This window comes from Solea solea, chromosome 3 (genome assembly GCF_958295425.1).
Source record: "Solea solea chromosome 3, fSolSol10.1, whole genome shotgun sequence".
Lineage (NCBI taxonomy): Eukaryota > Metazoa > Chordata > Actinopteri > Pleuronectiformes > Soleidae > Solea > Solea solea.
Genome location: NC_081136.1, coordinates 23,044,398 through 23,065,109, shown reverse-complemented (window position 1 = coordinate 23,065,109; position 20,712 = coordinate 23,044,398). Strand labels below are relative to the sequence as shown.

The 20,712-nt window shown below is 40.3% G+C and overlaps 3 protein-coding genes across 3 annotated transcripts; 1 reads left to right on the top strand and 2 right to left on the bottom strand.

Moving 5' to 3' along the window:
• Positions 1-1,168: 1,168 nt before the first annotated feature.
• Positions 1,169-6,718, top strand: LOC131456145 (extracellular calcium-sensing receptor-like). Its single transcript, XM_058624206.1, has 8 exons — positions 1,169-1,910; positions 2,011-2,362; positions 2,730-3,017; positions 3,462-4,010; positions 4,117-4,338; positions 5,531-5,654; positions 5,745-6,217; positions 6,296-6,718. Exons 1-8 carry the CDS (start codon positions 1,687-1,689, stop codon positions 6,716-6,718), a joined length of 2,655 nt encoding a protein of 884 aa, XP_058480189.1. The 5' UTR covers positions 1,169-1,686.
• A 1,105-nt stretch (positions 6,719-7,823) lies between these two features.
• On the bottom strand, positions 7,824-11,811 carry LOC131456811 (extracellular calcium-sensing receptor-like). Its single transcript, XM_058625459.1, has 6 exons — positions 11,708-11,811; positions 11,310-11,595; positions 10,290-11,114; positions 9,950-10,171; positions 9,730-9,853; positions 7,824-8,791 (listed from the first exon to the last, which is right to left on the bottom strand). The coding sequence occupies exons 1-6, from the start codon at positions 11,794-11,796 to the stop codon at positions 7,869-7,871; spliced, it is 2,469 nt and encodes an 822-aa protein (XP_058481442.1). The 5' UTR covers positions 11,797-11,811; the 3' UTR covers positions 7,824-7,868.
• Positions 11,812-16,826: 5,015 nt separating this feature from the next.
• LOC131456933 (extracellular calcium-sensing receptor-like) lies at positions 16,827-20,496 on the bottom strand. Its single transcript, XM_058625629.1, has 6 exons — positions 20,393-20,496; positions 19,984-20,269; positions 18,835-19,659; positions 18,495-18,716; positions 18,283-18,406; positions 16,827-17,740 (listed from the first exon to the last, which is right to left on the bottom strand). Exons 1-6 carry the CDS (start codon positions 20,479-20,481, stop codon positions 16,827-16,829), a joined length of 2,460 nt encoding a protein of 819 aa, XP_058481612.1. The 5' UTR covers positions 20,482-20,496.
• Between the last annotated feature and the right edge of the window lie 216 nt (positions 20,497-20,712).

Genomic DNA, 20,712 nt, shown 5'->3' with positions numbered 1-20,712 from the left:
CAGCAGTCCACAATCAGGAACTAAAGTGGGTTAATGCAAACTGTGGGGGAAAAGCTAAGGCCCTTAACCAACTGTCAATGAAAACCTAGTTGAAAATGCTGTGATCCTGCTGTTTGTATTTCTCTCTGTGTTTCTATTTAAATGTTTGTGTTTAATTTTACCCATCTGTTTATTCAATGTCAACATGCAGACAGAAAAAACTCAAGACTATGACCCTTGAACAATTACCATTAAAGATATATGACTAATGGTTGCAGGAGTTTGTATTTGTGTGCCTACTGAAGAATCTCCCCAAACTTGTTTTTTTCTGACACTGAGCACGAGTAACATGCAAACAAATATTCAATACTATAAAGAGTAGATAATCAGAAACAAATCAAATTGTTTGCTTGCATGTCCTCACCAACTTGAACATTTTGACAGATCAATTATTGAAATTGGCTGGAAAATTGAGGAAGCGACAGCTGTCAAGACATCCTGAGGCAGCATCTGCAACTCAAAATAAAATGTAGGAAAACAATCCCGACTCTGCTTTTCTGACTAATAAAGAAAACAGAAGAAAACTATTTTTAGCGTCCATTTACATTAATTAGAAGTGGGAATGACACCAATGCATCCTGGGATAGCAATGCCAGATAATAACATTATTTTGCTCACACAAACAGCGGAGCAACATTTTACCAATTCTATGTGTACAACTGATTTACTGTGAAACAATTAAGACAAGTGTTATTGACAGTAAAAGTAGCTGTGTTTGTTCAAGCGTTTTAATTGATTATGTCCCTCTTTAATTATTTTTTTGTGTGTTTTGTTTGTCTGTACTGATAAAACATTTGATAAAAAAAACTGTTAAAACTATTATAACTTCACACAGAATTTGCTGGATGAGATGTGATCAACAACTTAATTTGTATACTACATGAAATAAAATATTAAAGAGTAACTAAACCTCTGGTCTGAGGCTAACTCCGCCCAATGCCGGATTTTGAAAATCTACAAAAAGTGGGCAGGCAGTTATCAGTGAGTGGGGGGGCGGGGATTTGCGCAAATTGCGTCAGCGGCAGCTTTCTGTGGCATTTCCGGTGGCAGCTTAGAGCTGCATTCAGCGTGAGACACACGCATTTCAATAAGTTTACACGCTCACATGCCACGCGACATATCTCACACTGATAAGTGATAAAAGTCACCGCACATGAAGTGATAATCTATGAATCAGTGACACGAAGGCAGATTGCTCTGCGCTATTCATTCATGCAGCTGTCTTGAATTAGCCAATCAGAAAGGAGTGTTCACTGTCGCTGGGCAGAATGGCTCTTCCACAAAACTTTACACAAAACTACCAAGAGTTGGACCTGGATCACTAATTAATATTACTAGATAACCTTATACACTAGTGTTTAGTTACTCTTTAATGTGCACATTTTACTCGTTTGGATATTTTTTTATATTTCTGCTTGGACCTGATTGACAATTTTCAATCCAGGTTTTTCACAGGATGTATGAAATTAAAGTGGGCCGTGAACTTTAATATCATTACCATTATCTACACAATTATCACTCCAGCTGAGACCTAACTGCCCCTCCCACAACTGCATTATACTGTATAAATTAGCTGTGTCCTGAAATATGGTATTCATTTGCATGTGATCAGACGGACAGCTGCTCTTGTATATTCAGTATAGCAGTATGACATTGTGGACTGCAAAGCTTCTCATGTTGCTTTCTTTCTTTCGGAGCACACCTGGCTCACCTGCTGCCCAGGATATCTGTGTTTTCTTGGGGGAAGAGGAGCAGAACAGGCTGTATGAAGATGGTGATGTAGTTATAGGGGGTTTGTTTCCTTTACACTACAGACCAGTGTCTTCTCTTCCAACTTACAATACCAAACCAACTCCTATTACATACAAGTTGTGAGTGGTGATTAACTAACTTGTGTAAGTTGAATTCTGTGTGTCCAGAATATTTTTTAAATGTGTATACTTGTGCTTTGTGCTTTTTACATCTTCACAGTTTTATCTCTCGTGCCTTGCGCTGGATTCAGACCATGATTTTTGCAATCAAAGAGATCAACCAGCACAGTGACTTCCTGCCAGAGCTTAAACTGGGCTTCCACATTCGTGACAGCTCCGACGACATTCCTGTAGCCCTGCGAGAATCATTGCTGCTGGTGAATGGACAGCCAGAGAGAGGCTCCAGTGCTGGCAGTGAGAGTCGAGACAAAGGTGTAGAAAGGAACATAAATGAGTCAAAATTAAGCTGTGCTGCTGTACAAAGGAGTGTGTCACCAGTTATCATTGGAGGGGCTGCCTCAGGGGTTTCTATGGCTCTGCTAAGAAGCCTGGGTTCTTTCCATATACCACTGGTGAGAGTTGTTTTGTTGTGGTAATAATGTGATAATAGATTAACCTGTCTTTTATTGTTTTTTCCAAGTCTTTGGTGTGCCTTACATTTGCAAAATTGTCACATGTCCCTTCAGAATATCAGTTTTTGTTAAAAAAAAAATTAAAAAAAATTATTTTATAATATAAGTGCATTTTTTAAAAGTCAAGACAACATTTTCATTTTAAAAATCAGCCTTAACTTGGTAGAGGTCTTGACTCGCTGTACAGACTCAGATAATTTGTTGATTTAAAATACAGGAGAAACGAAAGAAAACAATGGTCGTTCAAAAGCATCTTTAGTTAAGCAGGAGGGTTCTTGACAACAATTGTTGTGTTTTATAATACTAGGTGAGCTATTTTGCATCCTGCAGCTGTCTCAGTAACCAACAGGATTTCCCCACTTTCATGCGCACGATGCCAAGTGACGCTTTCCAGGTCAGAGCCTTGGCCAGTCTGGTTAGCTATTTTGGTTGGACCTGGGTGGGAGTCATTGGTGTAGAATCTGACTACGCTCGCTTTGCCATTCAACACTTCCTCCAAGAGTCCGTGCAGTTTGGAGTGTGTGTTGCCTACACACATTTCTACCCTGTAAATCCCAGTCGCCAGGCTCTAGATGAGCTTGTTGATGTTATTCAGGTAACTTGATATCTCAAAACCCAGCAAAGGCTGTGAAGTGTGATGTAACTTTCTGAATGTTTGCACCTGGAAATTACATAATTCGAATAACATCTCTGACAACAAACTAAAACATTTTAAATTAGATTAATATGGAAATTATTTAAGCCTGATATATTTTTATCTATCTATCTATATATATATATATATACATATATACACATGTATAATCTGCATTTGAAGCATGTCAAACAGATTTACATTTTATATTATATGTTGGTACTTGTTTTTTGTTTTTTTTCCAGTGCACATGCCTTTTTTCCCCTGTATTCATTTGTGCAGTAAATTAGTCAAATCCTAATTTGAATTGATGAGTATGAATCCTATTCTACCTTTCATGATGAGCTCTATTACACTATCACTTAAATAAATCTCTTCAACTCTAATGACACACTTCCTTTTTAGATGGCATCCTCAAAGGTCATCATTAACTTTTGCAGTGAGTCAGAGATGCAGGTCATTCTAAGAGAGATCAGACGTCGGAATATAACCGACCTGCAGTGGATTGCCAGTGAAGCCTGGGCTACGGCCACTTTGCTCTGGGAAAACTTTGGAGATCTCCTGAAGGGAACACTGGGATTTGCCATCCAGAGAGTTGATGTGATTCCAGGCCTGAAGCAGCATCTTCTCAGCCTCAAACCCTCCACTGTTCATACATCTGCTTTTTTGGCAGAATTTTGGGAGGAGCTGTTTAACTGTCGGCTCAATGGGTCAGTGAACAGCCACTCTCACATGGTCAACTATCATGACAGACTGCCATGTAAAGGCACAGAGAATTTGGAGGATGTTTACTCTTCTTATTCTGATGTGACACAGTTACGAGTGTCCTATAATGTCTACAAGGCTGTGTATCTGGTGGCCCACGCCTTGCAAGATATGAGTCACTGCATAGTTGGAAAGGGCCCTTTCCTTAATGGCACCTGTGCAGACCCTAAAAACTTTAACCCTGAGCATGTGAGTAGAACTCTAGCTTAAATCTTAATTTGAAGATGAAGTAACAAAAGGGTGTGAGAGATGACAAACACATAAATGAGATAATATACATCTCTTCCCTCCTCAGCTCGTCCATTACATGAAACGTGCTAATTTTTCTGTCCTGGGGACCAAAGTATCTTTTGATCAGAATGGTGATCCAATTGCTTATTATGATCTTTTGAACTGGCAGAGGAATCCAGATGGCTCACTACATTTGGTTAAAGTAGGTTTTTATGATGCAGCGTCACCTGCTGGATCCAGCGTGGTCATAAACGACTCACTGATTCAGTGGCCTTTTGGGAAGCAGGTGTGTTCTTCACAAACAGGCTTGAGGCCATGTTCGCCTCTGAGAGTACTGTATGCACTGTTGATCAAAACATCAGCCAACGTGTTTGTATTAGTGTGCAACATGCTTTCTTGAGTATTTCAAAAATAAAACCAATAATGTAATAACATTGCAGTTACAATGTGTATGTGAATGTATTTAATAAGAATGCATAATTGTATTACAGCTTTTAAGGTTTTAGGAGGGTATATTAACATCATTTGAATATGGAAACCCTATTATCATATGTAACTAGCTTTTACACTTACACTCTTACACTAGCCTTTTGACATTTTACCTTCATCCTATAGGCCTCTTCAGTTCCGAAACTTTGTGTTAAAACCCAGGAATTTAAGCTATAGAAATAAAGTGAAGAGGGAAAACTCACTTATTCACACATTTTGTGGTGAATGACAAGTTGTTTATTCAAGCAAGATGAAATTTGGTGTTTAAATTCAATTAAGCTGCTTATATTAGGGGTTTAGTGAAGACGGGTCATTTTGACCCGGAGGACACAGGGTGTATACAGAAAATGAGGACAACAGGAGGGTTAAACTCTGTGAAATGTGGGCAGTACTGGAACTCCTGTTCCATGGGCACCAGTGGGTATGTTTCCAACACCTGAGTTACTCAAAACTTAAAAATGTCCCAACTGGACTTTTGGAGAATATGAGTTGGGAGTACTGAACAAAAACAACGCAAGATGATATTCAACAAACATCACATTATTCCATTTTCAAACCCAGCAACAGCCTTAAACAAAGACTGGTACACCCCAAAGAACATACATCTCACACCCAGAAGATTAACTTAGTCTGTGCAGTCCAATGAAGTCGGGAACATACTGACCTGTGCATTGGAGAAATAAAATAACAGTTGGAACTATGCAACACAACTCTTCAATTGCAGTTTCTATCACACTTTGGAACAACCCAACAACTTAGTGAACACTGCCGACATTTCACAAACCCTGAGAACTGAGGAAGCATCTTGTATAAGAGGTATAACAACTTGAGGAAATCTACAAGCCAAGTTACTCCTCATTCAGTCTTTTTGGTCAAAAAGGTTCAACTCTAGCACAATGTTAAATGAAATAACTTTCTAAGTAACACAGACAAAAGTGTGTCATGATACTGAGATTAGTGTTTCAGAATTGCTTAACTTTGTTTCTCAGGCCTCCCGATCTGTATGCAGTGATAGCTGTCCACCCGGTTCCCGCATTGCCAGGAGAAAGGGAGAACCTGTCTGCTGTTTCGACTGTGTCCCCTGTGCTGAGGGAGAAGTCAGTAATAAGAGTGGTGTGTTTGGTTTTCCATTTTATATACTGGACTGTTTATTGTAAAGTGTCTTCTCTTAACCACAAACAAATGTCTCCTCTCTGTCTCCAGATTCTTTAGAGTGTTCCCGCTGTTCAAAGTACACATGGCCCAACAAAGCCAGACACCACTGCATCCCAAAGACTATTGAGTTTCTGTCATTCCATGAGTTAATGGGTACAGTGCTGTGTGTTGTGTCTATCCTCGGAGCTTGTATAACCCTCTCCATCATCACCATTTTCTTTGCATATAAAAAAACACCAATGGTACGAGCCAACAACATGGAGCTGAGCTTCCTCCTGCTGGTGTTTCTTGCCATCTGTTTCCTCGTTGGCTTGTTGTTCATTGGTGAGCCCTCAGACTGGCTTTGTCGTATCAGGTACCCCGCATTTGGGATCAGTTTTGCCCTCTGCATTTCATGCCTCCTGGCAAAGACACTGGTGGTCCTGATGGCTTTCAGGTCCACATTGCCAGGAAGTAATGTCATGAAGTGGTTTGGACCATGCCAGCAGAGATCCAGTGTGCTTTTAGGAACAACTGTACAGGTTAGTAAAAATAGCTACTGTATGTATCCATTTATTTTTACCTGTATTGATTATAATCCCATGTTTCCCTCTACATAGGTAATAATATGTCTTATCTGGCTGCTCACTAACCCACCACATGCCAACAGCAACACAGGTTACCATAGTGCGACAATCATCATTGAATGTGTTGCTGGCTCAGATGTTGGCTTCTGGTGTGTTCTAGGATACATCGGTATCTTGGCCTGCATGTGCTTGCTAATGGCTTTTCTGGCTCGAAAGCTCCCTGATAATTTTAACGAGGCAAAGCTCATCACCTTCAGCATGTTGATATTCTTTGCGGTGTGGATTACTTTTATCCCAGTCTATGTGAGCACAGCTGGAAAGTACACAGTGGCTGTCCATATTTTTGCCATTTTAGCTTCAGCATTTGGACTTCTGTTTTGTATTTTTGTTCCAAAGTGCTATGTCATTATTCTGAAACCAGACAAAAACAGCAAAAGAAACATGATACAAAGGTGAACACTAAGTGACTCTGTGAAAATAACCAACTATTAATGTTAATTACACTTATTTGTATACTATTCAATTAAAATATTTAGACTGGAAATACAATAAAACAAATGTTTTGTCTCTGTCTATGAGGGGTTGGGATGTGGAGAGTTCATTTAATTGTGTAAAGCACTTTTTGGTACAATTTATGTGTACGAAAATAGCTATATAAAAAAGCCAGATTCATTGATCGATTGATATGTTGATTGATTGATAAAATACCAACATTCACACAACGTTAAGAAGACACGGCAGTTGAAATTAAGAAGTAAACTCAGTTTAATTGTCAGTCATCTAACACAGTAGCATTAGCATTATTGTATCTCAGTTTCTGGTATATTATGAAATTAGTGATTGGTAAAACGTCAAGGAGGACGTAAATCTATCCTAGTGGACGCCCCGATAGCAAGACATGAAAACATGGAGGTATCAAAAAGGGTTGGACGGTGGCACACACACCCCTCGACCGCCACTGCTCAAAAGGCAGTAATTTTGGTTGCATAAAAAAGCCCTGCCAATCCTACACCAATGATGAGTCAGTATAAAGCTGACTCACATGGCGGACACAATCCAAGTGGACATGATGAAGATGAGTGACACTCGGTAAAAAATAAAAAAAATAAATATCAACTATTTCACATGACAGTTTTTGTCTCCAACTTTTATTCGACAGTGTAATTTTGTACAGAACAGTCATTACTTGTATATATCCAGACACTGAAGTGCATGATATGATGAAATAGATCTTGCTTTATAGAATTTACAGTAAATAATTAACCAATTTAATGCAACATAATCTACATGAACAAAGCCTGAGAAGCTCTGAGGCATTATCTCTTGAAAGATTAGAAAGTAATGGCATGGTCATATTGAACCCTTTGAAAAACAAACACTGATGAAAAAGTCCAGTTGCTACTGACTCGATGTGTTTTGATAAAAATTACCTGGATGAATGAGAATCTACAAACACTGATGTGTTTCACTCTCAAACCTTCATTAAGGAGTCAAACTGATAGTATCACCATTTCAAAGAGCTGAACATGACAATGTCATTACACTAATGGCTTTCCTTGACTTTGGTTTGACATATGCCATTTATCAGTATCATCATGTCTTAAAACTAAGAAGTCACATTTTGTTGTTGTATTTTTTTTGCCATGACATGTTTCTTGGTATTTTTCTCTGGTTTGATCAATATTATGTAGCATTTAGGGGCAAATATACACATTAACAGGCCAAATGCAGAGGACAAAATTGCAAATGTTTCCACAGCTGCAGTAAACTTTCCAGGAGAGCTGACATATGCTGGAATGAAGGTGATCCAGACCGCACAGAATATCAACATGCTGAATGTGATGAATTTAGCTTCATTATAGTTATCTGGCAACTTCCTTGCTAAAAATGCCAGGCCCAAACAAATGATTGCAAGGATTCCTATATAACCCAACACTGCATAGAAAGCAGCCTCTGACCCTGTGTTACATTCTAACACAATCTTCCTATTGCTGTATCTGAAATCCATGTCTGGGAAAGGAGGATTTAACTTAAGCCACAAGATACATATTACAATCTGAATTAAAGTGCAGGAGCAAACAATTAATCTTTGTTGTGCGGGTCCAAACCTTCCTGCAACTTTGTTGCCTGGAATTGTGGCTTTGAAAGCTGTAACAACAACAATCGTTTTTCCCAAGACACAGGAAATACAGAGTGCAAATGTCACACCAAAAGCTGTGTGGCGGAGCATGCATGTCCACACTGTAGGTCTGCCAATGAAGGTGAGTGGACAGAGAAAACACAGGAAAAGAGAAAACAACAGGAAACAGCTGAGCTCAGAGTTGCTGGCCTTTATCACTGGGGTTTTTCTGTACTGGACAAAAACCATCACTGTGGCCAGGGACAACAAGGCTCCCAGCAGGGACACGGCTGTGATAGCTATCCCCATGGGCTCGTGGTATGTCAGATATTCAACTGATTTGGGAATGCACTCGTCTTTTCTGTCACTGGACCAGTACTCTTGTGGACATGGTGTGCAGTCTGCTGCACCTGAAAAATAAGTGAGGGGATGATCATATGCATGGAAGAAGCCAGAGGTGTCTTTTACAAACATGCTTGCACTTGTAGTTGGAGCTGCTGAGATGACAGTGTTGTTGCTGCATCCTCTCTTAATAAATTTTCAAAAAAGGGATTTCCTCTAAAGTTTGTTGGGTCTCTGCTCTAATTCACCAGCTTCATCCGGATGATAAAGAGTGAAAACTTTTTTGAGTACCAAATACCAGACTGACCTACTTCTTTGGCCCATGTATGAAAATAGTGTAGGGATCAGAGCAGTACCGCTTGCGGACAGTGAGCGCTGATGGCGCAGAGACTCATGGGAGTGGGTTCTTGTGTGTTGATAAAACTGTTGTTGTGATGTGTTTCCAATGTTTGTTGTGCATGTTCTGAGTGTTGTTGTTGTGCCCTGCTGTGTTCTGGGGATGTTTGGTGTTGAATTGGCAGAGACAGAGATTTTGCTAATGTGTCACCATGAACGAGTGTAGTGGGGCGGTGATGATGTCCATCAAATGTTTGTGTCTCAGGTTGTCAATAAAGTTACGGACCTGCTCGCTGCTAAGAAAGTAGCGCAAGATCCGTGTTAAACTAAAGATCTGTCTCATGAGACTTTCTTCCGCTTGAAGCTCGCCACAATACGCTTTGCAAGTGCTCACTAGATTCCAAGAAAGTTGAGACTCTTTCATTTAAGTGTGGGCACACAACAGCTCCCGTTTGTGCTCATGTATGTCACCTGACCTCATTAAAAAGAATGAATTTGTGTGTACAAAAGATGCAAAAGATTATTCTTTTGTAGGAGAAAAAACATTTAAATTGTGAAGCAAAAAAAATCTTTATGATGCATGCATATCAAAGCTTTTATTTTAAATGTAAAATATAAGCAAAGACTAAAAATGTGTAATTTGTGTAGATCTGTCCATTTTCCCCTTTACCCGTTGAGTTGGCAATAGTTCCATCTGCACAAGGAATACAGTCAAAGCAGCAGAGAGGCTTTCCTTTAATTTGCGCTTTCCTGGTTCCTACTGGACAAACAATAGAGCATACTGATGAGGGAACCTGAGGGAAACAGTGCAGACATACATACTATAATCAAATGTTTTATTCAACATGTGACACACATACAAACTTTTGCAAGAAAAAGATTATACTTACCAGTTTTCCTGTTCTCCACACAATCTCTTCCTCCCGAATGCTTAGCTTATAATCACCATTAGCAGAAGAAGCAAAATTGCCCAGTGTCACATGTCGGACCTGACCATCTCTCAGCTGCCAGTTAATAATGTCATAAGAAGCAGGAGGGTTGCCGTTCTCATCAAAGAACACCAAATCTCCAAATTTATTTTGGAAACGTACCCTTTGTAGCTGAGCAGTGACCTGAGAAAATGAACACAGTGTTAGACATTTCATAGTCTTCATTCTGTGAAAATGTATGCATTTCTTGTTTATATGCCAACAGTGGGATATTCATGGTTTTACTAGCACTATTTCTCACCTGCTTGGATTGAATTTCTGATATATTCAAACATTGCCTCACTGCTTCTCCTCCAGCTGGTTGGCAGAATACCAGTTCATGTAGGGCATGTGCAATGGCATAGACTGCCTTGTACACATTATATGACACTCTTAGCTGTGTGACATTAAAGAATGCATCCTGGGAATACAATAATGTCTCGTTGCCTTTGCACATGTCATTTGCCACATCAGTACCTGTGTTTTCACTGTGTAAATCAGGTTTACATCCCACCATAATCTCCCAGAACGTCCTGACAAAGGCCGCACTTAGGTCTGTATTCGGGTTAATGTTTGTGAGAAATGGTTTTAGAGTTGGTATAGCCATCTTCTGCATCACAAATCCTAGAGCTCCACCAAAAGCTTGATAGATTTCAGGTGTGGAGGGCCGTGTTGCTGTTATCCATGCCTCACTACCAATCCACTGAATTCCAGTAATGTTCTGTTTCACTACTTCTTTCATCAGTGGATAAATGTCGCCCTCAGGAACAAAAGCCAGAATGACTTTGACCGTTGACTGCTTGATCATTTCCACTACATTCAGGATTTTATCTACAGTGTATGTACGTAGAACTGTTCCAACAAATGCAATACAAATCCCAAGCTTTTTAACCTCTTCTGTGAAAGCCAGGATCCCATTTCGGCCATAATCATTGTCAGACTGTATAGTGCCAATCCACTGCCAGCCAAAACGTTTGACCAGTGCCGCCAGAGCTTTTGCCTGGAAGTAGTCGCTGGGGATTGTTCGAAAAAATGTAGGGTATTTAACTCTGTTACTCAGGCAGGCGCATGTTGAGAAGTAACTTACCTAAAAAAAATCAACAAAATAATATCAATCAACAATACCTAACTTTGCAGATGAAAGTTAACGTTATATTAATTAATGACTCTAACTAACTAACTAACTAACACTACATTTTAAATAACTTTTAAAAACAAATACTACAAGTCAAACCACAAAAGCATCAAATATCACAGATCACTGTAAAAACTGACGTCTTACAACTGGAACTTGAAATGGTCCAAAAATTCCAGCCACAGCTAAGGACTGAGATGATCCTGACTCTGCTATGAGGGCAGAGATTGCTGGAGAACACAATAATGTTGAATTGTTCTCCTCTTGCCCACTTGCCAGTGTCAGTGCTGCACGTAAAGTATTTGTGGGAGATGCACATGAGTTCAGGATCCTGTAGCCAAGAGTTATGTTTGGCAGGAGTGTGTGGTCTTTGTTGATTTCTTCTATTGCAAATATCATCACTTGGGTCCATCGAAAAGCACGGAGGTCAAAACTAAAAAGGTTTTGGAAATTAAAACATGTTTTAAAATTTAAAACAGCTGCTACTATGTTAATACAATGATGAGTTTTCAACAGCAGATTCAAAACAGAAAAGTAAAACTTACCCTTCACACTTTACCCCTGGTGGTTCACTTTCAAATGTATAAATGCTGCCAATCTCTTTGTGGAAAACAGGGAAAATTCCTCCAATCATTATTTCCCCCCGCTTGAACAAACTTGGCATATCAAACCGAACAAACCGCTCACAGCCAGACACTGTGTTCAGGTAGAGGATCAGTAAAAACAAGAAAACGGCTCTCTGCATATTGGCTCTGTATTTTCTTAAGGAGTTGTGGATCCAGCTTTTATAATAGCTGTGCTGAAGGCAGGGAGCATACTCTCTTCATACAAGGTTGTTTTATTCCCCACAGGGCTGAGCATTCTTAGATTGGTAAGCGTAGTACAGCAGGAAAAGAGGATGTTTTTACTTTAATATTCACACACATTCAAAACACGTGCTCTCAATGCAAGCAATGGATTCATTATAGAAAAACACCTACAATTCTGCAGGGTTAGTAAGACTAGAGGAGGCAGATGAAGGGGATCGTATTATGGTATGAAGAATATGGAGACATGTAGAAGAGAATTACATTTGGGAGAAAAAACTGAAGAATGTAAAAATTATGAGATAAAACAGGTCGATCCAAAAGAGACACCAGAAGCAAATGTGTAACACTATACAAGTACTGTCTTGTATACTGTATATTATTATTACAATTATTAATATTAAAAAATGAATCATTATTTGGTGACATTTTGTGTTCAATGTGCATATAAACTTGGCATCAGTTGCTGTAGTTTCACTGGTAATGGAGTATGTAATATAATGGAATAATTGGAACTTTCATGTAATTATAATTATTTTTTTGACTTCAGGTGAACCTCCTGTTTTTGGTAGGTTGCACAATAATTGCACTCTTCATCTTTTAATAATTGCTGGCAGGGTGTACCCCGAGAGCTGTAATACTGCCCTTCACAGTTCAAAGTTCTCAATCACAGTTGAAATTTCTTGACTCAAGTTTAAATCAATAACTCACTCACTCACTAACTCACTCATTGTCTACCCCTGTATCCTCCACATGAGGATCACGGGGAGCCATTCCTAACAGACATTGTGCCAAAGGCAAAGTCACAACCTGGACAGGTCTTCAGTCCATCGCAGGGTCAACACCCACAGACGAACAAACATTCACTCTCACATTCACACCTATGATGAACTTAGAGTGTGCATTTAGGTTGTTTTCACACCTAATAGTCCACTAGACTTGGTACGATTGGGGCTTGCACCATTCAGCCGGTCTGTTTGCTTTCACTCTGCACTTTAGTGAAACTAACCGAACCTTTTGAATAACGTATTCCTCTCCTCGCCTGAGGCGGCGCTGCATCAAGAATTACTGAAGGAAAAGACATGATAACAATGAACAAGAAATCTCGCTCACCTGTTGGTTAATGCAGGACAACTTCTGTTTCCTCCACATAAGAGCAAAACATGGAGCTGAATCAAATCCTATAATTTTATATGAATATACGACACATATGTGTCGGCCCAGCACAAACAGAGTAAACAAAAAAATATTTATTTTTTTTCAAAACTATGCAAGTTGAAGTTTTAAAGCCACTACATGCTTCAAAGCACAGTGTAGGGGGTCTTAAAACCATAAACTTTGTATTTGAATTAGGGTTGTTTGATCGCTTTGAATCGATTCATAGTTAGGGTGTGGTGACCCCACATTCCAGTGCTTTTGTTGTTTTTTCGGCCAATCAACTGCATGTCACACAGGAAACACATGGCTACTTAGTATGCTGCTGCAGAGGCTCCTCTGTTACTGCTGCTTCGAGAAGCTGCATTTGTTCACCGTTGAATGAAGATGACAAGGAAAAACGCATGGCAGAAGAACTAAATTGTGGCTGTTACAGTGCAAATCTTTGGCTGTACTTCTTATTAAAACCAAGGCTTCTGGTCATGCTGATGCCAATCTCACTTATGCTATGATAGCGGACTTCATCGCTAACACATTAGCATTTAAGATAGAGGACTTTCTCCAGAGTTTATACACAAACGGGTGGATTATTTAGCGGCCAAAAGAGAGTGGCAGGACATGAGAATAACTGGACACCTTGAGGTGAACCGACACTGTAGTTACTTCTGAGATGACGACAAAAGAAAGCATACTGGATGCTGTCTTTTAATAATCCACTGTGCATTTCAGAACATTATGTTGTTACATTATTACTACATTATTAGCTAGCTCAGTATTGTTGTTTTAAAATGCAAACGTTACACATCGAAACTTGTGTTCGATCAGATGATCATATCATAAGCTGTAACGGGAGCATGTCAGCATCTACTATTAATATGAATAACAAGCCAACCTGATGTGCACGACCACTGATAAGCTTTTGGGGGCCCTAAGCATAATTGGTCAGGGGTATAGGGAGAGGTGGCTCTGCTGATTGTTCATTTTTATTCAAGTGCTTTTTGTAACAGAAGAATTTCCCTCTGGGGAATTAACTAGACTATTTGATTTAGAAGGGCAAGGTGTCTAGACTGAATGCACCCTTAATCTCTGCCTGTGTTTGGACTGTGGGAGGAAATTGGAGAACCTGGAGAAACCAGAGAGAACAAGTAACCTACACACGAACTGGGATTCAAATTGGTGACCTTCTTGCTGTGAGGCAACAATGCAAGCCACTGCACTGTTGTTGGCACAATAACTGTCCATCTTAATCTGGATACAGATGTGAACAGGCTGGGACTCTTATTAGACGTGAACTTGCTATAACAGCTATTTTCTTGCAAAATATTAAAATTTGACATCACAACACTGACACATTCAGATGAATGCAAGGCCTTTTAATACATTTTGATCTTGAAGACCACAGTATTACAGACCAAATTTGCAGTTGATGTGGTACAGAATAATACCAACAAAAAACAAAATGGCCAACATCTTGTTGGATAGAGGATATGACCCCAAGAGACTGTTTTGCTGACATAATCATGATACATTATGTCCATGAAATCTGGTAGCTCTTGGACAAACAGGACACTCACCCATAATAATTATGATGGGGCTGCACTCACTGCCATATTTTAGTTGAGGACAGAGAGACCAACTGGTTTTAGACAGAAATTAGTCCTTGATCAAATCATTTTAAAACAAGAACATAAGATAATTCCAATTTAATATTTTGACCATGACCACAAGAATTTAGTCTGGACTCTACTTCAACAGCCTGCAGACAGTATGGCAGCACAGCGGGACAGGACCGGCGCAGAACGAGGATCAAGGAAGAGGTGATGGACAGTGATTATGCTGGTACTTTGTCGAATGGGACTCAGTTTAGCTGTGCTTCAGAGCATATGACTCGCCTGAGACAGTCAGCGAGGAGGCTAGATGCCGATGCTGGCTTCAGCTTACGGGAAGGCGGGACGGCACAGGAATGCCCACAGACCATTGTGCACAGCACACAAAGAGGTCCCACAGATCAGTATTGTGCCCAGCTTCCACAGCTCATAGTGTGGGCCCAGACTGAGAGGGTGGCGGTAGACATAATGGGCCCGTTCCTGGTGGAGGGCATGTTTGCCAGGTTTGGGGCAGTGGATTTAATTCACTGTGACCAGGGAAAAAACTTTGAGTCTGCTGTGTTCTCTGCTATGTGTGAGCATCTGGGCATGCAAAAGATTCAGAACAGACCAGTCAAAAGGTTCAACAGATCCCTGGCTAAACAACTCACTGCAGAACACCAGCGTGATTGGGACCTTCCTCTCGTCTTACTGGCCTACAGGTCAGGATTCCACCTCATTCTCACCTGCCCTGCTCATTTTGGGACAAGAGCTACAGACACCAAAATGGCTTTTTGGCAGACCCCCAGGTTCACTGGTGGTTCCACCAGGACCCGAATAGAGTAGGAGACTCCAGGACCGGATGGTGTCAGCTCATACCTTTGGCATGAGACAGAAAAGAAATTATGATATGAGGGCCAGAGGGAAGGACTTCAAGGCTGGGGACCTGGTGTGGGTGTATAGTTCAAGAAAGAAAAAGCAGGTGCCCTAAGTTGAACTGCCACTGGATGGGTCCTTGTGACATATTAAAGAAGTTGGGTGAGGTGGTATATAGGGTCCAGCTGTCACCTAGGGGCAGACGGATCTCCCTCCACAGGGACAGGTTGGCACCCTACAGAGGCGATGCACATTCACATCAGCGCTCTGGTGCCTCAAAAACGTCCCAGACAAATGTGACAGTCGCCATAGGGCCACTGACTGTTTACCCCACCAACCCCTCACATTCGCCCCTTTCAACAAACTCAACTCCTGCTCATCAGCAAGTTGTTCCAAGACTGCAGGCGCAGCTACCTGTGTTGACCCAAAGTCGGCCCCCAGGCCACCTCAGGGACTTTTTATATGATGGAGGGACTTTGTAATGGGGGGCAGTGTCACAACCTGCAGTAATGTTCTGTTTATAAAGTGTAGCTGTTCTGGAATCTTGACTGTGTGATTCAGTGAATGTGTGTGGAGTTAAGATAGGTATGTGGTTGGATGAGCGAGATGGGGGGCAGGGGCAAGTATGAGGTGCAAAGGCCGGTGTGTGTGTGTGTGTGTGTGTGTGTGTGTGTTTTGCTGGTATTGGAGTGAGAGCAGAAGTTCTCAGCAGTGCTGAAGATTTGTTGCTCTTATTGTTTTGGCGTGGTTACGACCAACAGTAACCGTTCAGTGTCTTCAGTAAAGTCACTGTTGTTGACTAACCCTGCATTCATCATTTCAAGCATCTGGCTGGACATTACAGTATGGTTGATTGATTGATTGAGTGAGTGATAAAATACCCAAATACACAGTGTTAAGAAAACATGACAATTGGAATGAAAAATGCCAACATTATTTCATATGACAGTTTTTGCCTTCAATTTTTATTCAACAGTGTAATTTTGTAATGGCATGGTCACATTGAACCCTTTTAAAAACAAACACTGGTGATGAAAACTTCAAGTCCAGTTGCTACTGACTTGATGTGTTTTGATAATTACCTGAGCTGAACATGACAATGTCATTACACTAATGGCTTTCCTTGACTTTGGTTTGACATATGCCATTTAAACTGCACCGCTAACCAACAAAATGTGACTCCTGGAAGTTCCTCCCGAGCATTTTAACAGTATCATCATGTTTTAAAACTAAGAAGTCACTTAATTTTGTTGTTGTATTTTTTTTGCCATGACATGTTTCTTGGTATTTTCCTCTGGTTTGATCAATATTATGTAGCATTTAGGGGCAAATATACACATTAATAGACCAAATGCAGAGGACAAAATTGCAAATGTTTCCACAGCTGCAGTAAACTTCCCAGGAGAGCTGACGTATGCTGGAATGAAGGTGATCCAGACCGCACAGAATATCAACATGCTGAATGTGATAAATTTAGCTTCATTAAAGTTATCTGGCAACTTTCTTGCTAAAAATGCCAGGGCCAGACAAATGATTGCAAGGATTCCTATATAACCTAACACTGCATAGAAAGCAGCCTCTGACCCTGTGTTACATTCTAACACAATCTTCCTATTGCTGTATCTGAAATCCATGTCTGGGAAAGGAGGATTTAACTTAAGCCACAAGATACATATTACAATCTGAATTAAAGTGCAGGAGCAAACAATTATTCTTTGTTGTGCAGGGCCAAACCTTCCTGCAACTTTGTTGCCTGGAATTGTGGCTTTGAAAGCTGTAACAACAACAATCGTTTTTCCCAAGACACAGGAAATACAGAGTGCAAATGTCGCACCAAAAGCTGTGTGGCGGAGCATGCATGTCCACACTGTAGGTCTGCCAATGAAGGTGAGTGGACAGAGAAAACACAGGAAAAGAGAAAACAACAGGAAACAGCTGAGCTCAGAGTTGCTGGCCTTTATCACTGGGGTTGTTCTGTACTGGATAAAAACCATCACTGTGGCCAGGGACAACAAGGCTCCCAGCAGGGACACGGCTGTGATAGCTATCCCCATTGGCTCGTGGTATGTCAGGTATTCAACTGATTTAGGAATGCACTCGTCTTTTCTGTCACTGGACCAGTACTCTTGTGGACATGGTGTGCAGTCTGCTGCACCTGAAAAATAAGTGAGGGGATGATCATATGCATGGAAGAAGCCAGAGGTGTCTTTTACAAATGTGCTTGTACTTGCTGAGACGACAGTGTAGTTGCTGCAACCTCTCTTAATACATTTTTTAAAAAAAAGGGATTTCCTCTAAAGTTTTTTGTGTCTGGAGCATACTCTAATTCACCAGCTTCATCTGGATGATAGAGTGAACCTTTTTTGGGTCAACAAATACCAGATTGACCTACTTCTTTGGCCCATGTATGAAAATATGCTTTGCAAGTGCTCACTAGATTACAAGACAGTTGAGACTATTTCATTTAAGTGTGGGCACACAACAGCTCCTGTTTGTGCTTGTGTATGTCACCTGACCTCATTAAAAAGACTCAATTTGTGTGTGCAAAAGATTATTCTTTTGTAGGAGAAAAAACATTTAAATGTTCAAGCAAACAAATCTATGTGATGCATGCATATCAAAGCTTTTTTAAATGTAAAATATAAGCAAAGACTAAAAATGTGTAATTTGTGTAGATCTGTCCATTTTCCCCTTTACCCGTTGAGTTGGCAATAGTTCCATCTGCACAAGGAATACAGTCAAAGCAGCAGAGAGGCTTTCCTTTAATTTGAGCTTTCCTGGTTCCTACTGGACAAACAATAGAGCATACTGATGAGGGAACCTGAGGGAAACAGTGCAGACATACACCAAATGTTTTATTCAACATGTGACACACATACAAACTTTTGCAAGAAAAAGATTATACTTACCAGTTTTCCTGTTCTCCACACAATCTCTTCCTCCCGAATGCTTAGCTTATAATCACCATTAGCAGAAGAAGCAAAATTGCCCAGTGTCACATGTCGGACCTGACCATCTCTCAGCTGCCAGTTAATAATGTCATAAGAAGCAGGAGGGTTGCCGTTCTCATCAAAGAACACCAAATCTCCAAATTTATTTTGGAAACGTACCCTTTGTAGTTGAGCAGTGACCTGAGAAAATGAACACAGTGTTAGACATTTCATAGTCTTCATTCTGTACAAATGTATGCATTTCTTGTTTATATGCCAACAGTGGGATATTCATGGTTTTACTGGCACTATTTCTCACCTGCTTGGATTGAATTTCTGATATATTCAAACATTGCCTCACTGCTTCTCCTCCAGCTGGTTGGCAGAATACCAGTTCATGTAGGGCATGTGCAATGGCATAGACTGCCTTGTACACATTATATGACACTCTGAGCTGTGTGACATTAAAGAATGCATCCTGGGAATACAATAATGTCTTGTTGCCTGTGCACATGTCATTTGCCACATCAGTATCTGTGTTTTCACTGTGTAAATCAGGTTTACATCCCACCATAATCTCCCAGAACGTCCTGACAAAGGCAGCACTTAGATCTGTATTAGGGTTAATGTTTGTGAGAAATGGTTTTAGAGTTGGTATAGCCATCTTCTGCATCACAAATCCTAGAGCTCCACCAAAAGCTTGATAGATTTCAGGTGTGGAGGGCTGTGTTGCTGTTATCCATGCCTCACTACCAATCCACTGAATTCCAGTAATGTTCTGTTTCACTACTTCTTTCATCAGTGGATAAATGTCGCCCTCAGGAACAAAAGCCAGAATGACTTTGACCGTTGACTGCTTGATCATTTCCACAACATTCAGGATTTTATTTATAGTGTATGTACGGTGAACTGTTGCAACAAATGCAACACAAATCCCAAGCTTCTTAACTTCTTCTGTGAAAGCCAGGATCCCATTCCGGCCATAATCACTGTCAGACTGTATAGTGCCAATCCACTGCCAGCCAAAACGTTTGACCAGTGCCGCCAGAGCTTTTGCCTGGAAGTAGTCGCTGGGGATTGTTCGAAAAAATGTAGGGTATTTAACTCTGTTACTCAGGCAGGCACATGTTGAGAAGTAACTTACCTAAAAATATCAACAAAATAATATCAGCTTAACTTTGCAGAAAGTTAACTTTATATTAATTATTGACTCTCTCTGTGTCCTTTTCCCTCTCTATCCCTCTATTTCCTCCAACAGAAATTAAAATATAAAATCAACTGTCAAGAAAAAGTTGTATGTGTATATTTATAGTGTGTCTCTACATGATATATGGAACATATTGTACACATGATATGTTCCATATGTTCCTCTACAAACAAAAACTAATTACATTTTAAAAACAAATACTACAAGTCAAACTACAAAAGCATCAAACATCACAGATTACTGTAAAAACTGATGTCTTACAACTGGAACTTGAAATGGTCCAAGAATTCCAGCCACAGCTAAGGACTGAGATGATCCTGCCTCTGCTATGAGGGCAGATATTGCTGGAGAACACGATAATGTTGAATTGTTCTCCTCTTGCCCACTTGCCAGTGTCAGTGCTGCACGTAAAGTATTTGTGGGAGATGAACATGAGTTCAGGATCCTGTAGCCAAGAGTTATATTTGGCAGGAGTGTGTGGTCTTTGTTGATTTCTTCTATTGCAAATATCATCACTTGGGTCCATCGAAAAGCTCGGAGGTCAAAACTATAAAGGTTTTGGGGATTGAAATATGTTTAAAATTAAAAAGCTGCTTTGTTTCAATCCAATACAATGATGAGTTTTCAACAGCAGAGGAACAACAATTCAAAACAGAAAAGTAAAACTTACCGTGCACACTTTGCCCCTGGTGGTTCACTTTCAAACGTATAGGTGCTGCCAATCTCTTTGTTGTAAACAGGGAAAATTCCTCCAATCATTATTTCCCCCCGCTTGAACAAACTTGGCATATCAAACCGAACAAACCGTTCACAGCCAGACACTGTGTTTAGGTAGAGGATCAGTAAAGACAAGAGAACAGCTCTCTGCATATTTGCTCTGTATTTTTGAAGGAGTTGTGGATGCAGATTTTATAATAGCTGTGCTGAAGGCAGGGAGCATACTCTCTACATACAAGGTTGTTTTATTCCCCACAGAATAAATGAGCAATT

What these genes read in the sequence shown, in the direction of transcription:
- LOC131456145 (XM_058624206.1), top strand. Translation starts at nt 1,687, where the DNA reads ATGACATTGTGGACTGCAAAGCTTCTCATGTTGCTTTCTTTCTTTCGG. An exon ending in AGCTTGTTGATGTTATTCAG is followed by an intron (nt 3,018 to 3,461) that starts GTAACTTGATAT and finishes CTTCCTTTTTAG; the next exon opens with ATGGCATCCTCAAAGGTCAT. An exon ending in AGTGGCCTTTTGGGAAGCAG is followed by an intron (nt 4,339 to 5,530) that starts GTGTGTTCTTCA and finishes TTTGTTTCTCAG; the next exon opens with GCCTCCCGATCTGTATGCAG.
- LOC131456811 (XM_058625459.1), bottom strand. Translation starts at nt 11,796, where the DNA reads ATGATTGGAGGAATTTTCCCTGTTTTCCACAAAGAGATTGGCAGCATT. An exon ending in CCAGGGGTAAAGTGTGAAGG is followed by an intron (nt 11,596 to 11,707) that starts GTAAGTTTTACT and finishes AAACCTTTTTAG; the next exon opens with TTTTGACCTCCGTGCTTTTC. An exon ending in CAGAAATTCAATCCAAGCAG is followed by an intron (nt 10,172 to 10,289) that starts GTGAGAAATAGT and finishes TCATTTTCTCAG; the next exon opens with GTCACTGCTCAGCTACAAAG.
- LOC131456933 (XM_058625629.1), bottom strand. Translation starts at nt 20,481, where the DNA reads ATGATTGGAGGAATTTTCCCTGTTTACAACAAAGAGATTGGCAGCACC. An exon ending in TGTGGAGAACAGGAAAACTG is followed by an intron (nt 18,407 to 18,494) that starts GTAAGTATAATC and finishes TGTTTCCCTCAG; the next exon opens with GTTCCCTCATCAGTATGCTC. An exon ending in AACTATTGCCAACTCAACGG is followed by an intron (nt 17,741 to 18,282) that starts GTAAAGGGGAAA and finishes CTTATTTTTCAG; the next exon opens with GTGCAGCAGACTGCACACCA.